The 20,147-nt window shown below is 40.1% G+C and overlaps 1 protein-coding gene across 4 annotated transcripts in view; it reads right to left on the minus strand.

The window, feature by feature from the left end:
- The window catches only part of mroh1 (maestro heat-like repeat family member 1), a 54,703-nt gene that overhangs the window by 16,109 nt on the left and 18,447 nt on the right, over nt 1–20,147 (minus strand). The window contains exons 15-27 of one of the 4 annotated variants that reach the window (XM_022673554.2): nt 19,467–19,611; nt 18,866–18,909; nt 17,596–17,737; nt 17,246–17,298; nt 17,041–17,148; nt 15,509–15,628; nt 14,837–14,959; nt 13,072–13,218; nt 6,519–6,557; nt 5,511–5,537; nt 4,545–4,667; nt 4,378–4,457; nt 2,454–2,592 (exon numbers count right to left, since the gene is read on the minus strand). In XM_022673554.2, the coding sequence (XP_022529275.2) occupies nt 2,454–2,592; nt 4,378–4,457; nt 4,545–4,667; nt 5,511–5,537; nt 6,519–6,557; nt 13,072–13,218; nt 14,837–14,959; nt 15,509–15,628; nt 17,041–17,148; nt 17,246–17,298; nt 17,596–17,737; nt 18,866–18,909; nt 19,467–19,611 (1,290 nt within the window). The remainder of the gene's footprint in view (nt 1–2,453; nt 2,593–4,377; nt 4,458–4,544; nt 4,668–5,510; nt 5,538–6,518; nt 6,558–13,071; nt 13,219–14,836; nt 14,960–15,508; nt 15,629–17,040; nt 17,149–17,245; nt 17,299–17,595; nt 17,738–18,865; nt 18,910–19,466; nt 19,612–20,147) is intronic. The other 3 variants (XM_022673556.2, XM_022673555.2, XM_022673557.2) reach the window with 3 other exon arrangements.

Consider the following 20,147-nt stretch of genomic DNA (forward strand, 5'->3'; position numbering starts at 1 on the left):
ATAAGTTCTACAACTCTTATTTTTCTGTGATAGAGTGATCGGAACACATACATGTTTGTCACAAAAAACAGTCATAAAATTTGGTTCTTTCATAAATTTATTATGGGTCTGCTGAAAATGTCACCAAATCTGCTGGGTCAAAAATATACATACAGCAACAAAATGTGTCAATTTTGGTGATGTAGCGAGTTGTGTCAATCAAATTAGCTTCATGTCATGGCCTCTTCACTTCTTGTAAGTGATTCTGATTGACTACAGCTGTTGACTTCTCATGAGCCCATTTAAATAGGGCTCATTTGACCCAGTGATTAGACTCAGCTACAAAAGCTACAATGGGAAAGTCAAAGGAACTCAGTGTGGATCTGAAAAAGCGAATTATTGACTTGAACAAGTCAGGGAAGTCACTTGGAGCCATTTCAAAGCAGCTACAGGTCCCAAGAGCAACTGTGCAGACAATTATACGCAAGTATAAAGTGCATGGAACAGTTGTGTCACTGCCACGATCAGGAAGAAAACGCAAGCTATCACATGCTGCCGAGAGGAGATTGGTCAGGATGGTCAAGAGTCAACCAAGAATCACCAAGAAGCAGGTCTGCAAGGATTTGGAAGCTGATGGAACACAGGTGTCAGTCTCCACAGTCAAGCGTGTTTTACATCGCCATGGACTGAGAGGCTGCCGTGCAAGAAAGAAGCCCTTGCTCCAGAAAAGGCACCTTAAGACTCGGCTGAAGTTTGCTGCTGATCACATGGACAAAGATAAAACCTTCTGGAGGAAAGTTCTCTGGTCAGACGAAACAAAAATTGAGCTGTTTGGCCACAACACCCAGCAATATGTTTGGAGGAGAAAAGGTGAGGCCTTTAATCCCAGGAACACCATGCCTACTGTCAAGCATGGTGGTGGTAGTATTATGCTCTGGGGATGTTTTGCTGCCAGTGGAACTGGTTCTTTGCAGAAAGTAAATGGGATAATGAAGAAGGAGGATTACCTCCAAATTCTGCAGGAAAACTTAAAACCATCAGCCCGAAGGTTGGGTCTTGGGCGCAGTTGGGTGTTCCAACAAGACAATGACCCAAAACACACATCAAAAGTGGTAAAGGAATGGCTAAACCAGGCTAGAATTAAGGTTTTAGAATGGCCTTCCCAAAGTCCTGACTTAAACCCCATTGAGAACATGTGGACAGTGCTAAAGAAACGGGTTCATGCAAGAAAACCATCACATTTAGCTGAACTGCACCAATTCTGTCAAGAAGAGTGGTCAAACATTCGACCTGAAGCTTGCCAGGAGCTTGTGGTTGGCTACCAAAAGCGCCTAGTTGCCGTGAAAATGGCCAAGGGACATGTAACCAAATACTAATGTTGCTGTATGTATATTTTTGACCCAGCAGATTTGGTGACATTTTCAGCAGACCCATAATAAATTTATGAAAGAACCAAATTTTATGACTGTTTTTTGTGACAAACATGTATGTGTTCCGATCACTCTATCACAGAAAAATAAGAGTTGTAGAACTTATTGAAAACTCAAGACAGCCATAACATTATGTTTTTTTACAAGTGTATGTAAACTTTTGACCACAACTGTATCTCCTCAACTAAAGTCTCACACTTACTAATATAACATTAAAAATGTTATACAATAAATGTTATGAGATACATATGCATTTTATTTTTCCCAAGTATTTGCCAGTATGTACTATAAAATAGAATGTATTTATTTATTTTGTATTTTAAGTTTTTCTTTAAATCTAAGTTTTACGTTTTTGTTTTATACATACTATTAATATATGTATAAAAGAACACTTAAAATACAAAATAAATAAATGCTATTTTTCTAAAGTTCTATTTTAGAGTACATACCAGAAAATACTGGGGAAAAATAAAATGCATCTGTATCTTATAACATTTATTATATAACATTTCTACAGTACAGCAAAATATACACCAAACCACAATAAGATAATGGAGAAAAAGTTCTTAATGATGCAGCCTCCACCGTTTGACCTGATTTGGTGTAACATGATGGTTTTGAGAAACCAGATCCAAAGTATTCATTCTGTCCAGACAGTCTAGATTTGCAGATATTAATACTGAAGAGCCAGTCGTCTCATACGCTTCTTAACTCTGTGCTGTCTTTTGAGTGTGGCTGGTTTACTTTGGATAGGACAGAAAATGTCCCATATTGCAGATGTGTCTAGTTTCCCAATAGTAATATATCTTACACTGTGAAGACTCTGGACTACAGTAAGAGTGAACAGCTAAGCTGGAAAAAATGGCTCCTAAAAACTAATTTGCTTTTGCCCATTACTCATATTTTACAAGCGACCACTTAGCACAACAATATGCACAGCTCTGCTGGACTAGAGGGGCTATAACAAGAAGGTCCCTGAGCATCAGTATCTGGTAGCAGAGGAGATAAATCATTCCAAATCTGTATGTCACGTTTCACACTCACTTCTTTTTGCTGGGGGTCCAGAATCTCCTCGTCCTTGCCTTTTTCAGGTGCCTCTATTGTAGGAAGTCCATACACCCCATTTATACAGGTTTTCAACATGTCAAAATTCTCATTTTCTGTTAGAGGAGGATCCAAGTTACTGTAAAATTAGGGTTAAGGTCTTAAAGGAGACATGGCATATCATTAAAATAGCATATAGAGAAAGTGATGCATAAATACACTATTATGCTAAAGTATTATCAATATATTACTGGCATAAAACCTTAAAATGACAACAATATTGTTTAGCACAATTACTTCCATTACAATACATCTCCCAAATATTTTTTTTATTGAAACAGACCTATTCATAGGTATTTCTAAATATGAATATGCAGCACCACAATGTCATAAAAGAATGACAGAATCTCATGATCATGTACAAAAAGTAACAGGTCACAGGTGTCCTGAAGTGGGCTACACCTAAATGTTTTAAACAGTTCATCAAACCATGCAGATGATGGTCTAGATTCTTACCAAGAACCACATTTTTGGGTCTCTTTTTATGTGTTTTTTTTTTTTTTTAATTAGCTGAAGCTTGCTCTAAGAACTTCTATACACACTTTTATACTTTCCTTTAGGGATGCATGATGATATCGGATATCTGAATTATATCGGCATTAGCCAATAATTGCTTTCTTTTTTATTAGAATCGTTGGCATCATCCAATGCAGTCAATATTTCAATCAGATACTTGGTGAATATTGTATGCCGGAAAAGGACCAAGCAACGCTGGCCAAACTACTACAATTATCCAACATTGCAAGGCGCTATAAGCAGGGTTTATACACTTTTTAACCAATACATTTCCATGATTTTTCCATGACTTTTCCATGCCTTCAAGCCAAATTTTCATGATCATATGGTTTTAAAAAATCTGTACAGACATGGGACAGTAAAACCAAAAATCAAATAGACTAAAACTATCATTGAAACTAATTTTAGGAGGCCTAAAATAAATCTGGTAATAAAATGTGTGTCAGATCCTGAGAGCTCCATAGTGTAGGGCTAAATTACTGTACTGAAGTAAATCTGTAAAAAAAACATTTGTAGATCAAATTTCCATGACTTTTCAAATTCTATGACCTTTTTAGGTTTTTCATGACCATACAAACCCTGTATAAGGCTATTGTATGGACATACCCTAATTGTCTTTGCACAACTTCACTTCTCACCATAGACAATAGAATCCTTCAACATACAGAAAAAAATTTGAAAGTACTAAATATGTAAATTGGACTATGTCTGCACCCAGACAATTTAGGCCTGTAAACATTGCATTTCCATGTCTTGCTTGGCCTTGCTTGGATCTACTGAGGTGAAAAGACATCATTTTAAATGCTGGATCTTTAATGTATTTTGTATATATGAAATGTTAATCTGTTTCTGTTAAGTATCATTATAATAATCTCAGTGCAAGAACTGCTGGTAATGGTCTACGTGAAGAAATTATGGGTTTTTATATGTGAGTTACCCCACCCCTAATTCCAAGCTTTTATTGTCATTGCATGAAATTACATTCAACGAAATTCAGGTGTAGACCCTGGGACGATGCTCAGTATATACATATTTAAATATAAATGCACATACAAAAAATTGCACTGTTGTCTGTAAAATGCATTTCAGTGCAGAGTTATATACACACAACACAATCATGGTAATGATGTATTCTATTTTAGTGCCGAGTTTAATATGGTGATGGATTTTGGATACAATAGCAATTTGGGACCATATTTTTAATATTTTATACAAATTGATGTGTTTTTTTAATAATAACATTAAAACGAGTCACTCCAGCCCTGATTCTGAGTTGTTGTGGAATCATACAATCCTTTTAATGACAGAACTTTAGATCAGTTCAGACTCTGCAGCCATGAAAGGATACATAAGGTTGGCACAGGTGGTCATAACGAGGTGCCGCACAGGAGTGCGCAGGGCATCAGCCGGCTCTGCCTTAATGAAGTCCTGTTACAAAGGAAACACACATAACCTTTACTTAGACTTAAAAGTTAATGTAAATTAATATTTATTTAAACTTTTAACTTCACATACCATCATTACTCCCATCAGCTCCTGCTTGCGGCTGAAAAGGTAGCCTTGTTTGCGAACACAGGTATTAATAGCTTTAGCAATAAGTCCAACACTTTGAATTAGACTCAGCTTCATTGTCAAGTCCTGCAAAAACCCAAACAAACACAAAGGTATACACAAAGCCTTAGTGTGAAAAGCACACAATGTCAACAAATGAAAGGCTGATCACCTCACACTGCACCCAATAAGCAATCAATACAGCAAATACTAATCCAGGATTAGTATTTGGTCAAGATCAGATTAAACTGGCATGCTACAAAGTTTAAACTCAGTTTAACTCAGAGAGAACAGAAAGTCTCAGTGATGATCATAGCATGCTCAATATAAAGATCAATTCAGCTTTTCAGCTCAGCACAAATATTCAAATATACATTTTAATGAAAATATTAATTGTAGACAGACACCAGAAAAGAATCAATCACAATCTGCAATCTTAAAATTGTGATTAGGAAGTTATAGAGTGAATCATTGGTTGAATTAAACCATCTGAACACATCAAACCCAGAAAGCCCACAGAACCACCGCAGTGGTGTTTTAGTAAAAGAAGGCATTTATTAGGTTAGTAAACAGGTGTTCCTTCTTAAACTTTCTGAACTTCTCCAAACTACAGAACCACCTTTTCCCTAAACGGATTTTAAAACACCAAGAGAACTCGATCCTCAGATGATTCTGTACTCAGCACCTGAGCTTTTAGAAATAAACACATGAAGGTCTTGGTGATTGTAATGTTTAAATGTTCTCGTTTGGCTGGACCACACTTGAACACTCAGACACAGTTACAAAGTTTATTTTAGTCTCTTTTGCAGAAGTTCAGAAAGCCTTGGACCATTTGGAATTTTTTAAATCAAGATCCCGAGAATAAAGAGGAAGTGGTTTTAGTGGAAGCTTTGTAGTGCAAAGTAAAGAAAGAGGCTCCTCAGTCGATACCTTGGTCTCTACTTTAATTCCCAGAACCTGTGCAACATAAAAGTCATGATTTATATAAATTATATGAACAGTATAACACTCAACAAATATATATCTATAAAAAATATATATATTTTTTTCTTCAGCAAAGGTCTTGATATAGCTTGTAAAGCGTGATTGAGGTTTGTGCACAATTGTGATATCTGTATGTCTTAACAAATTATACCTTCAGCTTTTCAATTTTAAACATTTTAAATTAGCTAAAGGGATTAGTTTAAAGGATAAAGACTTTCAAATAATATTTGCATTAACAACCAACTATATTAAGCATTAAAATAACATTTAAAATATAGATTAAATAGTATCTATATTTTCTATATTTATAAAATATTCATATTTATATGTATTTATTATGAATTTATAAAAGCTATGTATTAAACAACTATATAAAAGAAATAGTTAGTATAAAATTGCCAATCTCTAAACTCCTTAAGATAGAGAAATATTACAGAAAACTTTAGATGTCATGGTCCACACTTTTGTGGGTTGTAATTTTGCTTATGTGTCCATAGACTACAATCACATTAACAGACTTATATATATTTATTTATTTTTTGCCTAAACGTGATACAGAGCTGCCTATTTCAGGGCTGTATGGACACACGACAAAACCAAAACTGATCTGTTTAATTATATATATGTATATATATGTTTTTACATGTTGTGGATGTGCATCATGTCTAATTTCATGTGTCTTTTTGTCTGTATGGATGTGTTGAGTTCTCTCGCCATCAGCCAGCACCATTGTTGTGCCAAAATCTGACTCCCCTGTCAGAATCTGACTCCCATGTGATAGTGTGGGCACAACCCATTACCCTGTACATTAATAGATCCTCACGAACACAAACAACAGCAGCACAACACCAGCAAAACAACAGAGGTGACATGCATTAACATATCAGTGTGCGCATGCGTGGTGTTTCAGGGACAGGGGTTCGTTCACATTACAGACAGACACAGATTACTTACAATTAATGAATCTGAACCGTCATGAAAGCCAAATCCAATCTAAGCAAGAAATCAGAACTGATTAATGAGGCTTTTAATAGAAACACAGCCATTCTCTTTTAGATGTATCACATTGAGTGTGATGTATTTCGATGAGTCAGTCTTTTTAAATGCTAACATCTACCCTAAGTGTGCTTATTATGTGTTTATCGTGCATCTAGTTTATACAGTTAAACAATGTTCATGATTTGGGCTCTGCTTGCCATCATACTGGATTTAAATTGTGGACTTTTAGGTTTAATTCAAGGGGTTAAACAAAAATATCCTATGAAATGTTTAGGAATTACAACCATTTTTTCTATAAAGCCTCCTCATTTCAGGGGCTCAAAAGTAGTTGGACAAATGAACTTTACCAAAAATAAAGTGTTTTTAATACTTTGTTGAGAATCCTTTGCAGTAGAGATTAGATTCTCTAATTAAATATTAGGTCTACGCTTCTTCAGTGTTGCAGTTTTAATTAACATAGTTCTGGACAGATTTCACTCATTTAAACAGCCCCAAAATGTTTTTAAAAAGCTCAGTTTAACTTAAGAAAATGTTTTAATCGGGTATAAATCGGGCTCAGGCTTATAATGGCAGTTTATGGGGCGGGTCGGTTTTGGCTCAGGCAAAACTTGCACAGGCTCAGGCCTGTGAGTGTCTGTTTTTTGAGGCTATACTTATATTATATAAAGCTATGGTGTGACAATCACAAATCAAAGTAACAAATCAAAATGTTTTTTAAATAAAAGTTGCGCAAGTTAGAATGTTGTAATCATGCAGGTCTAGGGCTCATGCACATGTGAGCTCCTCCACTTATTGTAGGGAACCCTCTGTATATGCCATCATGAAGTCTTCTCTTTATTATAAACTGAGTGTTCTTCACTTAATGGATTTCTCCTTTTTGCAGGGCAATGGTGGTCTGATTTACTTCTGTTGAGAGCTCACATTTTAGCGTGCAGAGTAACAGTTTCCAAATTATAAAGGCCACACCTCCAATCCTCTTAAGACTTTTAACCTGCTTAATTGATGATGGTTTAAATGAGGTAATAATTTGGTGGTATGCAGAGCCCAAATCATAAAGATTATGTCACTGTCCAATGATTTATGATCATAGTATTGTTCTGACGGGTGAGAGCACGCTGGCGTCCGTCTGTTGGACTGCCGCTTCTCCCCGCGTCCTGTGTCTTTCCCTAGTTTGTTTTACTCCGGAGTCTCTGCTCTACACGCCACCGCGACCTCCCCGCGGCGCACGCCGGCCCAGCGAGCGACTGAGCACGGCTGCTCCACCACGATCTCCCCGCGGCGCATGCCGGCCCAGCGAGCGAGTGAGCGCGGCTGCTTCACCACGATCTCCCCGCGGCGCACGCCGGCCCGGCGCGCGACTGAGCGCGGCTGCTCCACCACGATCTCCCCGCGGCACACGCCGGCCCAGCGCGCGACTGAGCGCGGCTGCTCCACCACGATCTCCCCGCGGCGCACGCCAGCCCACCGAGCGAGTGAGCGCGGCTGCTTCACCACGATCTCCCCGCGGCGCACGCCAGCCCACCGAGCGAGTGAGCGCGGCTGCTTCACCACGATCTCCCTGCGGCGCACGCCGGCCTGGCGAGCGACTGAGCGCGGCTGCTCCACCACGATCTCCCCGCGGCGCACACCGGCCCGGCGAGCGACTGAGCGCGGCTGCTCCACCACAATCTCCCTGCGGCGCACGCCGGCCCAGCGCGCGACTGAGCGCGGCTGCTCCACCACGATCTCCCCGCGGCGCACGCCAGCCCACCGAGCGAGTGAGCGCGGCTGCTTCACCACGATCTCCCCGCGGCGCACGCCGGCCCAGCGAGCTAGTGAGCGCGGCTGCCTCACCACGATCTCCCCGCGGCGCACGCCGGCCCGGCGAGCGACTCAGCGCGGCTGCTCCACCACGATCTCCCCGCGGCGCACGCCGGCCCAGCGAGCGACAGAGCGCGGCTGCTTCACCACGATCTCCCCGCGACGCACGCCGGCCCAGCACACGGCTGCTTCACCACGATCTCCCCGCGACGCACGCCGGCCCAGCGCGCGACTGAGCGCGGCTGCTTCACCACAATCACCCCGCGACGCACGCCGGCCCAGCGCGCGGCTGAGCACGGCTGCTCTACCACGAGCTCCCCGCGGCGCACGCCGGCCCAGTGAGCGACTGAGCGAGGCTGCTCTACCACGATCTCCCCGCGGCGCACGCCGGCCCAGCGAGCGACTGAGCGCGGCTGCTCTACCACGATCTCCCCGTGGCGCACGCCGGCCCAGAGAACCACTGTGCCCGGGTGCTGTACCACGACTCTTCTGCGGCACACGCCGGCCCATTAAGTGATTGAGCTGGCTGCTCCATCACAACCTTTTCGCGGCGCACGCCGGCCCAGTGAGCGACTTGAGTAAGTTGCTATTTACATACACTCAGCAATGCTGCCGTTCATCACCTTGGCTCTGCTGCTAAGTGCCCGTTTTCCAAACTGTTATTATGGCCCACAGTCCTTGTCCTATACAGCCAGTGAATTGTGCAAACTCAGTAACTACTGTCGCCTATCCAAATGTGTTGCTGTGTCTGCCAGCAAAGCTGGCATACTATCCCACCGTCGGTATGTCCATCGGGGCTCAAGGCGGCATTATAATAGAACTATCCATTACTCGGCTGGGACAAATATCTGTTCATTCTGGACTACACTCCGCCCCATACAATCAACTGAGTCTCGTTTTGCTAATCACAATAATTTGCTTTCTTTTCCTCCTGCTAACTCTGTGAATGTTCTCGCATTACTTAATGTTCGCTCAATATCTAACAAAGCAGCAGTACTCAGTGAGTTCATTCTAGACCACTCTATTGACATCCTTTTCATAACAGAAACTTGGCAGCAAGTCGGTGACTTCTATGCTTTGAATCAGGCTACCCCATCTAACTTCAAGTACATATCTAAACCCCGTTCCTCGGGCAGGGGAGGTGGTCTAGCGGTGATCTTTAATAACAAAATTAACATTTTTGAAGTGAGCATTATGTCTCCTACCTCTTTCGAATATCTTGCTGTTAAACTATCAGGCTCAACCACTGTGATCTTACTCTATCGTCCACCTAAACCTAATCCAACATTTCTGCTTGAGTTGTCTGAGCTGCTTACATTGGCCTGTACAGTCTCCCACCACTTGTTGCTGGTCGGTGACTTTAATATTCACGTCAACACTCATGACTGCAAAACTGCTGCTGAGTTTCTGTCTGTTCTTGAGTGCTTCCATTTTACTCAACATGTACATTTTCCCACACATGATAAAGGCCACACCCTTGACTTAGTCTGTTCAAATTCCCTGCCTATTCTCAACCTTCATTCTTTACTATTTCCACTTTCTGATCATAAACTTATCCTGTTTACAGCTCCGATGGCTTTTTCCCACCGCTCTACCACAAAACATATTTCTTTCCGCAAGACTCAATCTATTGATCCTCTTCTTCTTAACCAATCTCTTTCTCTTATCTTTCCTGTTACCTTGGCTCCCTCATCTCCTGAAGCACATGCAATAATGCTAAACACTGCTCTCTCTGAATCACTGGAAACATTAGCCCCTCTGAAAACAAAAACAGTGACCTTCGCTACGTCCTCCCCCTGGTACACTGCTGATCTTCGTACCATGAAGCAGGCTGGACGCCAGCTTGAGCGGCTCTATAAAAAGTCCAGACTTACTGTTCATGCAGATGCATATAAGCAGCATTTGTCTGCCTATAGATGCTATTTGTCTGCTCTTCAGGATGCTAAAACAAGCTATTTCTCCAATCTCATAAACAATCAGCATAGTACTAATCAGCGGTACCTCTTTTCAACAATTACAAAACTCTTTAAAGCCCCCGACAACACCCTTGTTCCCTCTACAACACTCTGCAATGCTTTTTTACACTCATTTAATTCAAAAATAGCAAATATGCACAGATCTCTGATCTCAGATTCCTCTGAACCCTTTTCCCATCACTCTTATACCACCCGCCCCTCTCTGTCCAGCCTATCTTTTTCCTCCCTAAGTGCTTTTAACTGTGTCGACTCATCTTACATCTCTAACATTGTTAGGTCCTCCAAGACTACAACATGTGCCCTTGATCCACTTCCTACCAACCTATCTAAAGCCTGCCTACCCTCACTTCTTCCCCATCTCACCCTTCTTATTAATCAGTCACTCCTCCTTGGACAGGTCCCATCTGTTTACAAAATTGCTGCAGTTAAACCCATACTTAAAAAACCTGGTCTTGAACCTTCGGACCTTAACAATTACCGTCCTATCTCCAATCTCCCCTTTCTGTCTAAGATTCTTGAGAGAACTGTAGCCAGCCAACTGAAAGAGTATCTCGAAACAAACAGTCTCTTTGAACCTTTTCAATCTGGGTTCCGACCATTTCACAGTACTGAAACAGCTTTAGTGAAGGTCGTGAATGATCTGTTGGTAGCTGCTGATGCTGGGTCTCTCAGCATCCTTTTGCTCTTGGACCTAAGTGCAGCATTTGACACAATCAACCATTCCATCCTCTTGTCACGGCTGCATGAACTTGGCATTGTTGGCACTGCGCTGGATTGGTTTTCATCCTACCTAACTAACAGAAAACAGTACATCACACTCTGTGGCTATTCCTCCTCTACCTCTGTGATTACACAAGGGGTTCCTCAAGGATCAGTCCTTGGACCTCTTCTCTTCAATATATATATACTTCCCCTTGGACGTATATTGCGTCACTTCAACATTAACTTCCACTGCTATGCGGACGATACCCAAATTTACATCAATACCAGTTCAATCAATAATCCACCCACTGCACATATAGAAAGCTGTCTAACTGAGATCAAAAGCTGGATGAAGCAAAACTTCCTCATGCTAAATGACAATAAGACTGAACTCATACTGATTGGCACTAAGTCGGTCCTTAACCACACTCCCCCTCTCTCCCTCAAAATTGGTGACATACAGCTCTCACCATCTGCACTGGTTCGAAATTTGGGTGTCGTCCTCGACTCCACTCTTTCATTCGCAGCACATGTAAGCACTGTCGTAAAAACAGCCTTCTTCCATCTGCGTAACATAGCTAAGATTAGACGGTCCCTCTCTCAATCAGCTGCTGAGCTCCTCATTCACGCATTCATCTCCAGCAGGGTAGACTACTGCAACGCCCTATTGGCTGGCATTACCTCTTCTTCTGTCCACAAACTCCAAATGATTCAAAACTCTGCTGCTCGGTTGCTCACCTACACTCGCACTCACGATCACATCACACCTGTTCTTCAAGATCTTCACTGGCTTCCTGTTAAACACCGGATTCACTTTAAGATTCTCCTACTTACCTATAAAGCCTTAAATAACCTGGCACCTCCCTATCTCTCTGACCTTCTTCATCCCTACAAACCTTCCCGCTCTCTCAGATCCTCTACTGCTGGGCTTGTAAATGTCCCGTCATCCAATCGTCGTAGTTTCGGTGATCGGGCTTTCTCCAGGATCGCTCCCAGACTATGGAATTCTCTTCCAACTGCAGTTAAGCTATCTCCCACTCTTCCCATATTTAAATCAAATCTTAAAACTCATCTATTCTCTCTTGCTTATGGTCTCTCTTCTGCTTAACATTATGTTTGATCTCACATACTATAGTACTGCTGAGTTGGAGCTCCACTGTAAATGTTGTACCTGTATTGTCTGTGTATTGTATATCTGTATCTTTGTACCAATAATTGTAAGCGTCTTTGGGTTTTAGAAAAGCGCTATATAAAAATAAAGTATTATTATTATTATAACTGTACTTGCTGGTCACTGTTTTGAAAAATAGGATGCACTAGGATACTTACCAGCAAGCACAGGCAGGAACACCCCAGTACACAAAACCAAAAGTGTAAGTGTTGGCCAGACCAAAGGATTAACCCTAACCTTGGAATAATTTGCTACAGCAATGTTGTTTCAATGGTGCTTCAGCTTCAACTGGGTCTGGCAAACTGGCCTCGAGAGTGAAACGTACAATTTCCCTTTTTCAACTCTACAAAAAGGTTGAGCTTTGCAGAATTTCTGATCAGGGCTTTCAGTGGGTTCTAGCTCAATCAGGATCCCACTGACATGAGGTCATTCAGGGTGAGTGCCAAGCTAAGCATGGTTGCCTCTCCAAGTACAATGCTGAACCACAGGGTCTTTTTTTCTACTCCATTTAGGAAAGTATTACAACCCTGTGGTAACCACTGTACACCTCAATCATTTTTTTACTGTGTTCAAACCACTAAAGTACCCTCTTGCCATAAAACGAAAGCTTCAAATTTAATATTTTGGCGATACTATTAGAGATTAAATAGAGAGAAAACACTGGGCAATTTTAGACTCTTACAGAAATCTCTCACTTGACAAGGTGATCTTTAAAAGCTACATTTACAATTTATGTGCCTGTACTGAATCACTGCTGTAGAATATAGGCCTGACCTAAAATATGGGTCTGCTTTTTATAGCTTTAAACTGTAACAGAGGCAGAGTTGAGTTGAAAGCTTGGATATCCCTGCGTTTTTACCTTGGTGTTGAAGTGCTTGCTAATGCTGCGCAGTATGTCGTTGTCGAGGCGATTGAGAAGCTGATCCTCCGGGGCGTTCAGAGCCACATAACCGTAACACAAAATCAAAGTGCTCTTAATCTTCTCCACCTCCACGTCGTTCTTATCCTGTTTGATGAGGGATGGATTCAAGAGAACATCAGTAGTAACAAGAACATCAACAATAGGAACCAACAGCTCTAAAACTATGTAACAGTACAGTGCAGTAGCTTGCAAAAGTGTTCAACCACCTTAAAGGTTATTAGATTTGCTTTGATTACAAATCTTATTTGGCTCTTATGGAGACTCTTACCATCAATATTTTCTATTTTTCACACTTGTCCAATACAAAAATACACAAGTCCACACTCAGGAATAATCCTAGACTCATTTTGGGGTGGGGTGGCTATTTATCGCTAGTTTGGTTTCACACAGTGGTGATAGCAGCTAGCCTTAGCACCTGAAGTAGATGGTACCAGAGTCCACTTGAAACTAAAACAAAAAAACAAAACACAAACTGAAGGATCACCAAAGGATTAGTTCTCTTGGCCACTCCTGCATATAAACACACTTGAGCAAATGCACCAATCACTAAAAGGCAACACTGCTGGGTGTGCAAAAAAAAAAAAAAAAGAAACACTCTGAATATACCCAAAATTTTCTGCCATAACAGTTTTATGTTGTTTTTACTGTTTAGGAGTGATTCCTCCTGTTTTTTTTACAGGTTGTTCAGGTTTAAACAGTGAATTAAGTGAATTAAGATATGGGCTGCATCCAGAAACACTTGCTACATGAAAATTGGCTTGGAATTTATCACTCATTCAGTTTGAACAAGATGCCCAGCTGTTCCCATTTACCAGTTGTTTCTTCTTCTAGACACCATCCCCTACAAGCCAGTTACAAACAAAGCTTTTAGTGTAGTTAACTGGTACACCACTCCACTAACTTTGCAGCCATTGATCTACAAATACAAGCTGTTAATTGTAAGTGAACTGTGTTCTTTAAGGACCACATATTTTACTGTGGAACTTGGAGCTTAGGACTGCAACTAATGATTATTTTGGTATTTGACTAATCTGATGATATTTTTTTCAATTAGTCGATTAATCAACGTTTTTTTCTGCCATGCCCTCCATCTCTAAAAACAACAGAAAAACAGCTAAACATGGGATTTAAAAGGCATTTAAATGTCAAGATGTTGTTTAAACATAAAGAGTACTGATATTTAGTGATTAAATATGTAATCTGTTTTGTTTGGGCACTTTTAGAGACACAGACTAAGTTGAGTGTAATCTGTGTGAGTGAGCCTGTTACCCATCTACCGTTGTGTTTCTATCCCCAGCACTTTGTGCAATGTGGTACTATTACGAATTAATGAGTAGTTGACAATTAAATTTCAAGTCAACAAATTTAAATAATCGACACTGTCGATTATATCGACTAATCGTTGCAGCCCTAAAACAGATATGCAAGCAGAATCTGAATTAATGAATTAATTTCGGGGTTTAGACTTTTAAACTAAAATCTGGCAACACAAAAAAAAAACAAAGTGTTTTGTTGAACAACTTTTAAGGGGGACTCTTAAAGGGGTTGAATATTTTTGCAAGGCACCATATATGTGATTTAACATTACACAAAACAGCTAACTACTGGCATACATTAGCACACGCTTAACATTTATGCCTTTGAGTCTTTCATGCAACAGTGTTTTTTATTTCTTCTCAACAAGGAAGCAAGCAGAACCTACTTTGAGCAGACCAAAGATCCCCGAGGCTTTCTTGAAGGCATCAGATTTCCCGAACTCTTCCAGTTTGGTCAGAGTGCCATCCAGATGACTGCTGGCGCACAGCCCAATACCCATCGCTACTCCCTGTGAAACCAATCATTCCCAATTACTCCCATTACTACCTATTAGTGGCTTTTAAATGGATGTTTAAGCCTCCCCTTTCCAAACAGTGGACCAGTGTAATCATCAGCATGCACCAGTACACCAGTACACAATTAGAAACTGTCAGCACAGCAACCCCTAATCAAATCTCTCAGTGATAAACTTTAATGCTGAACCGAGAGCAGAAATTAGGGCTTTGAGCTCCAGCACGACCTCCCTCTGAAAATAAACAGACAGCCTTAAACGCATTCTCGTCACAAGACCACATCTGACCGGGTAACTCTAAAGGAATGAAGCGCACAACGGAGGGCCTGTACTTATTTGGCAGCTTCAACAGGAACATATATTGTAGGTAACCATACACACGTGATCAGATTAGTCAGTGAAAGAATACAGTATCAGGAGTGCTACAGATGGAAGTGAGTGAAATGAGTCCAGAGATGCTGACAGATAAAAAAAAAAAAGATCTAAGCAAACAACAGTAGTGACAGTGGTATGTAAGCATGTGTGTGTGTGTTTTCTTAGCTGTACCGCTCTCTCAGTAGCGTCATTATGGCGGGCGCTGACCAGGACTTCCTGAAGCTGTTTTCTCACCAGCTCCTTATTGGTGCACTGCTGCAGAGTCATACCGATGCACTTATACAGGAAGCTCTAGAAAAAAGAAGAACACAGTGTTATAGGACTAGATAAGAAAAAGCCAGGAAATTTACCAAATTTGCCAAAAATACCTAAACTATATATATTTTTTGTAGTAATGTAATATGTAATAAATGAGGTCATGTCATAATGTGAATATATCATACATATCATGTCAATTCATTTAATAAAAACATTATTTATCAGTATTATTACATTTCTTTCATAGTGTGAATGTAAACTGCTCTAAACAGACAAAAACCTTATGGCCAGATTCCTACAACTGGTGCAGCAAAAAACATGTGCAGCGCAGTAAAAGCCTAATTTACACTTTCATTAGCATTTTTGATCAGATGATGGTCAGATTTTACTTAAATTACAACAAAAAGTCAGATTTAAACAACACTAGGATGTATTGTGATCAGAGTACAACCAAATACAGTACAAACTGCATTAGGAAGAAACTAAAATATGCCAAAAGTATGCATTTTCTGTGTGCATATACATTTATGCAGGTGGTAATAAGCCCTTTTAAGTCTTATTAAAAAAAGTTACAATGGCAGAATTGGCACATCAGCCTCCCTTTACTACTGTTATATTTATACAATTTCTGTTCCAAACATATGGAATATTTGATTTTCTAATTTATACATATATATATATATATATATACATATATATATATATATATATATATATATATATATATATATATATATATATATATATATATATATATACACGTATATATATATATATACATATATATACGTGTATATATATATATATATATATATATATATATATATATATATATATATATATATATATATATATATATATATATAATTTAATTTTTATTTTTTCCTATTTTCTCCCCAATTTACATAGCCAATTACCCAAGCCACTTATTAGGATTTCCCCTATCACTAGTGATGGGTGAAGACTAGCACATGCCTCCTCCGATACATGTGAAGCCAGCCACCGCTTCTTTTTGAGCTGCTGCTGATGCTGCATTACCGAGTAGCAGCCAGTGCACTCGGAGGAAAGCGATGCGTTCCCTTACAACAGCTCACAGATGCCCTGTGCTGGGGACATCACCCTTTAGTTATTTGAGGAAAGAGCGCCATCTACCCACCCGGAGGGAGCAAGGCCAATTTTGCTCCCTCTAAATGCCAACAGCTTGATGGGTTTGAACCTGTGACCACCCGCTCATAGTTGCAGCGCTTTAGACAGCTGGACCGCTCGACACCCCTTGATTTTATAAGTTAAAATAAACAAATCTAAAGAACACAAATATACATTAATGAATAAGAAAACAATCTCCCACAATGATGTTTGATATTTAATTGATCTGTACGTAGTCTGCTGCTAAACCGCAGGAGTCTCTTCAGAAGACAAAGGAAATCTGCCCAGCCAATCCTCACCTTTTCCTCTAAAGAGTTGTTGTAGGTAGGAAGATACCGGGTTGCCTCCACTGCCAACTGACAGCTCCACTGGCCATCGTCAATGGCCACCAATGTTTTAGACAAGAACTTTAAATAAACCATAAAATAAGATACAGATTTAAGCAAGAGAACACACAGACATGCTGATGGTGTAAATTTATGAGTAAGATCTACATCTGCTTACCTGTAGGAGGCTCTCTTCCCAGCTCTTTTTATCCAGAGTTTCTTGTGTAGATTCTGGTTTTGTAAAAAAATAATAATAATAAATACAGTATATAATATCTAGGCACCTCATAAAACAAGCCAAGAAATTAAAAGAATACAGGTACTCTCCTCATGTACACACATAAATAAACAGACCTAGAGTTGTAGTGGATATATCACTCATATATCAATCTTTGAATAAACCTAAACCTACCTCTAATCCATAGCCTTATTTTACTCTTGCCAACTTTACAATATAAAGGTGAAACTATTTCTTCTTTTTGTCTCAAAAATATAAAAAAGAAAAGTAAAACTTTAACCAACACTGACCTTCCAGATGGGTAAGAAGCTGTGGAATCTCTGTGCTCCATAAGGCTTCTGCTTTAGGGTGAATGTTTGGTACAATAGCAAGTAGAAGACTCAGAGATGGAGCACCGTGACCTCGACACCGGAACGGAAAGGCAGAGTTCACCTGGAAAGTATGAGAACTTTTAATAGAGGTATTTCAAACATGTAATCTCACAAGAAAAAGTGAATCTAAATCATCAATCATGAGCAGTACACAGCAGTATGTATACACTTATATGTATTATTCTTAGACCCAATCTCATTTCCCTTTTGTACCCCTACCCCTTGTCTTAGAACAAAAGCCTTCCTCTTAGAACAAAAGGTGAAATCCTCCCCTCAAAGAAAGAATTGGGACAAGCCTTCAAGCACCTGATATAGATACAGTATATAGTAGTGGAGTGCTAAAGTTCAGCAATCTACCTGCTGGTAACCTCTAGCTAGTTAACTTAACTAGGGCATTGTATGTCTTTAAAAAAGAGGGCAGGTAGCGGAGCAATCAATTATTATTTTCCATTCCTTAATACCTCTTTGATGGGGAGCTGAAATTAGCTTTTATCAGCTTTTATTTTATTTTATTCAGCTAGCTAATGAGCTATTGAAACTTTTAGCGTTTTTTTTTTACTGCTTGTTTTTTTTTTTATCGCCATATAACATTGAAACTGTACACATTACGTTACGGTAATATTCTGGTTTTTATCATTTTTTACAAGGCAAAAATAAAAAAATTGGTTTCTTTGCTCGATTTTGCTGCCAACTTGCCAGTGATTTCTAATTCCCCTCTGTCTGAAGTGTGCCTCTGAAAACACCTCTGACATCCTACCTGTGTGTGTGCAGGCCTGTTGTAACAGTACAGACAAAGTACTTCCACTAGTTACTGACAATAGAATATAACCAGACTGGAACATGTTCTGCAGTATCCATATACACCAGCTGTTCACGGTCTTTAACACTAGAACACTATTAATAAAGCTACTAAAGCTACTGACTAACTGACATTAGTTTCACTTTCATCATCACAATTATAGGTGATGGTATGTGGTGGGGTTTATTTTGCTTGGGGCCTCCACATGCCTTGAAGCGGCCCTGTGCGTGTGCAAAACAGAGGATAGGGCTAAGTAGTAGGGTCAAAGGGTGAAATGGAATTGGGACTAAGACTCTTAGTTTAGGTATTTTACTACCACTTTCAAAAAACAAGGTGTGGTAATAGTAATACTGAATATAGTGGATATATTAATGACATAAACTGACTTACCAAAAGTCTCATCATTAGTATATACTGTGAGGGAAGATTGGAACCTATGGAGAAAATAAAGTGGAAATAAAAGGATGAATTAGACATAGTGGAAAAGAGAAAATAGGCCAGACAAGGGTAAGCCATCATCACAGGCCCCTGACCCAAAAGTATTACAATTAACGTGTAAATGATTAGCGAGTCGGGATGTTATTTGTCCCGCTAAGAGCTGCGCTTAATCATCGCCGCTGTGAGAAACAATTATCGTCCCCTCCAGGACCCCAGCACTTTATTCACAAGATAAATATGGCTTTTCATTTGACTAATTAGAAGCAGACAGCGTTGGCCAAGCAAACGTTTTGTTAATGAAAACAAAATGTCTGCAAGTAAAATTTCACTTCCAAAAGACAGTGGAAAAAAGTACAAGAAAAAAAAAAGAAGAAGCTGGCAAGGCTGTGAGCTGCTGAAGAGACAGAGTGTGTTTATGTAGTGGCCTCATGAACCGGTGTGGGATGGCTCAGCCAGTGGAAAAGCCCTCTCTACTTTAAGTAGTCTGGAGCTGTGCTCATCGGTGACATCATGAGCTCACGTGTGCCCCTGTGTGTGAGTGTGTGGCATTCACCTGGCGCAGTGAAGTCAATGATGAAATTGGGCTCCTGGGCTGCTCGCTTCTTATTGGCTAGCAGGATGAGGCTCTTGCAGAGGGGAGTGGTGGCATTGGAGTACTGGCTGGGGGTGAGGTAGCACAGCAACATTGGCCACAGTACCTACGGCACACACAACACAGGAGCTTTTGTTTAACTATAGACCAAACACTTTTTTTTATGTGGTTTCTTTTTTTTAGAAACAACACACTGAATCCTAATAATGGGCTGAGAGTTTGATAATGACCGATTAGGCTAAATCAGAGTGTTGGGCTAGGGAATAAACTGTGTATCATAGTACGCATGTCCCAAAGCTTCAAGTGGAGAACCACAGCTACAGCTTATCAACAAATGTTTAAAATATTAAACTATTAAAGGAAGCATATTTTAGTGTATTACATGTTATATAGCAAAATCATAAACGTGCTGATTCACGACAGAATTATATAGATATAAGTAGGTAAATGTTAGGAGAGTTCTTGTAAAATGCCATTTAAGTGAAGCAGCTTGACTGACAAGGAGGGTCCGCAACAAACACTTCCTGTGTGTTAGACCTTCCCTTTCCATCAGAAATTGCAGTTTGTAAAAGTGTTTCAGTTCTGGTAAAAGTGTTTCGCGTCATGTAAATTTGTTTTAATTCTTGTAAATTTGTTTTTCTG

Source organism: Astyanax mexicanus, chromosome 6, assembly GCF_023375975.1.
Source record: "Astyanax mexicanus isolate ESR-SI-001 chromosome 6, AstMex3_surface, whole genome shotgun sequence".
NCBI classification, from domain to species: domain Eukaryota; kingdom Metazoa; phylum Chordata; class Actinopteri; order Characiformes; family Acestrorhamphidae; genus Astyanax; species Astyanax mexicanus.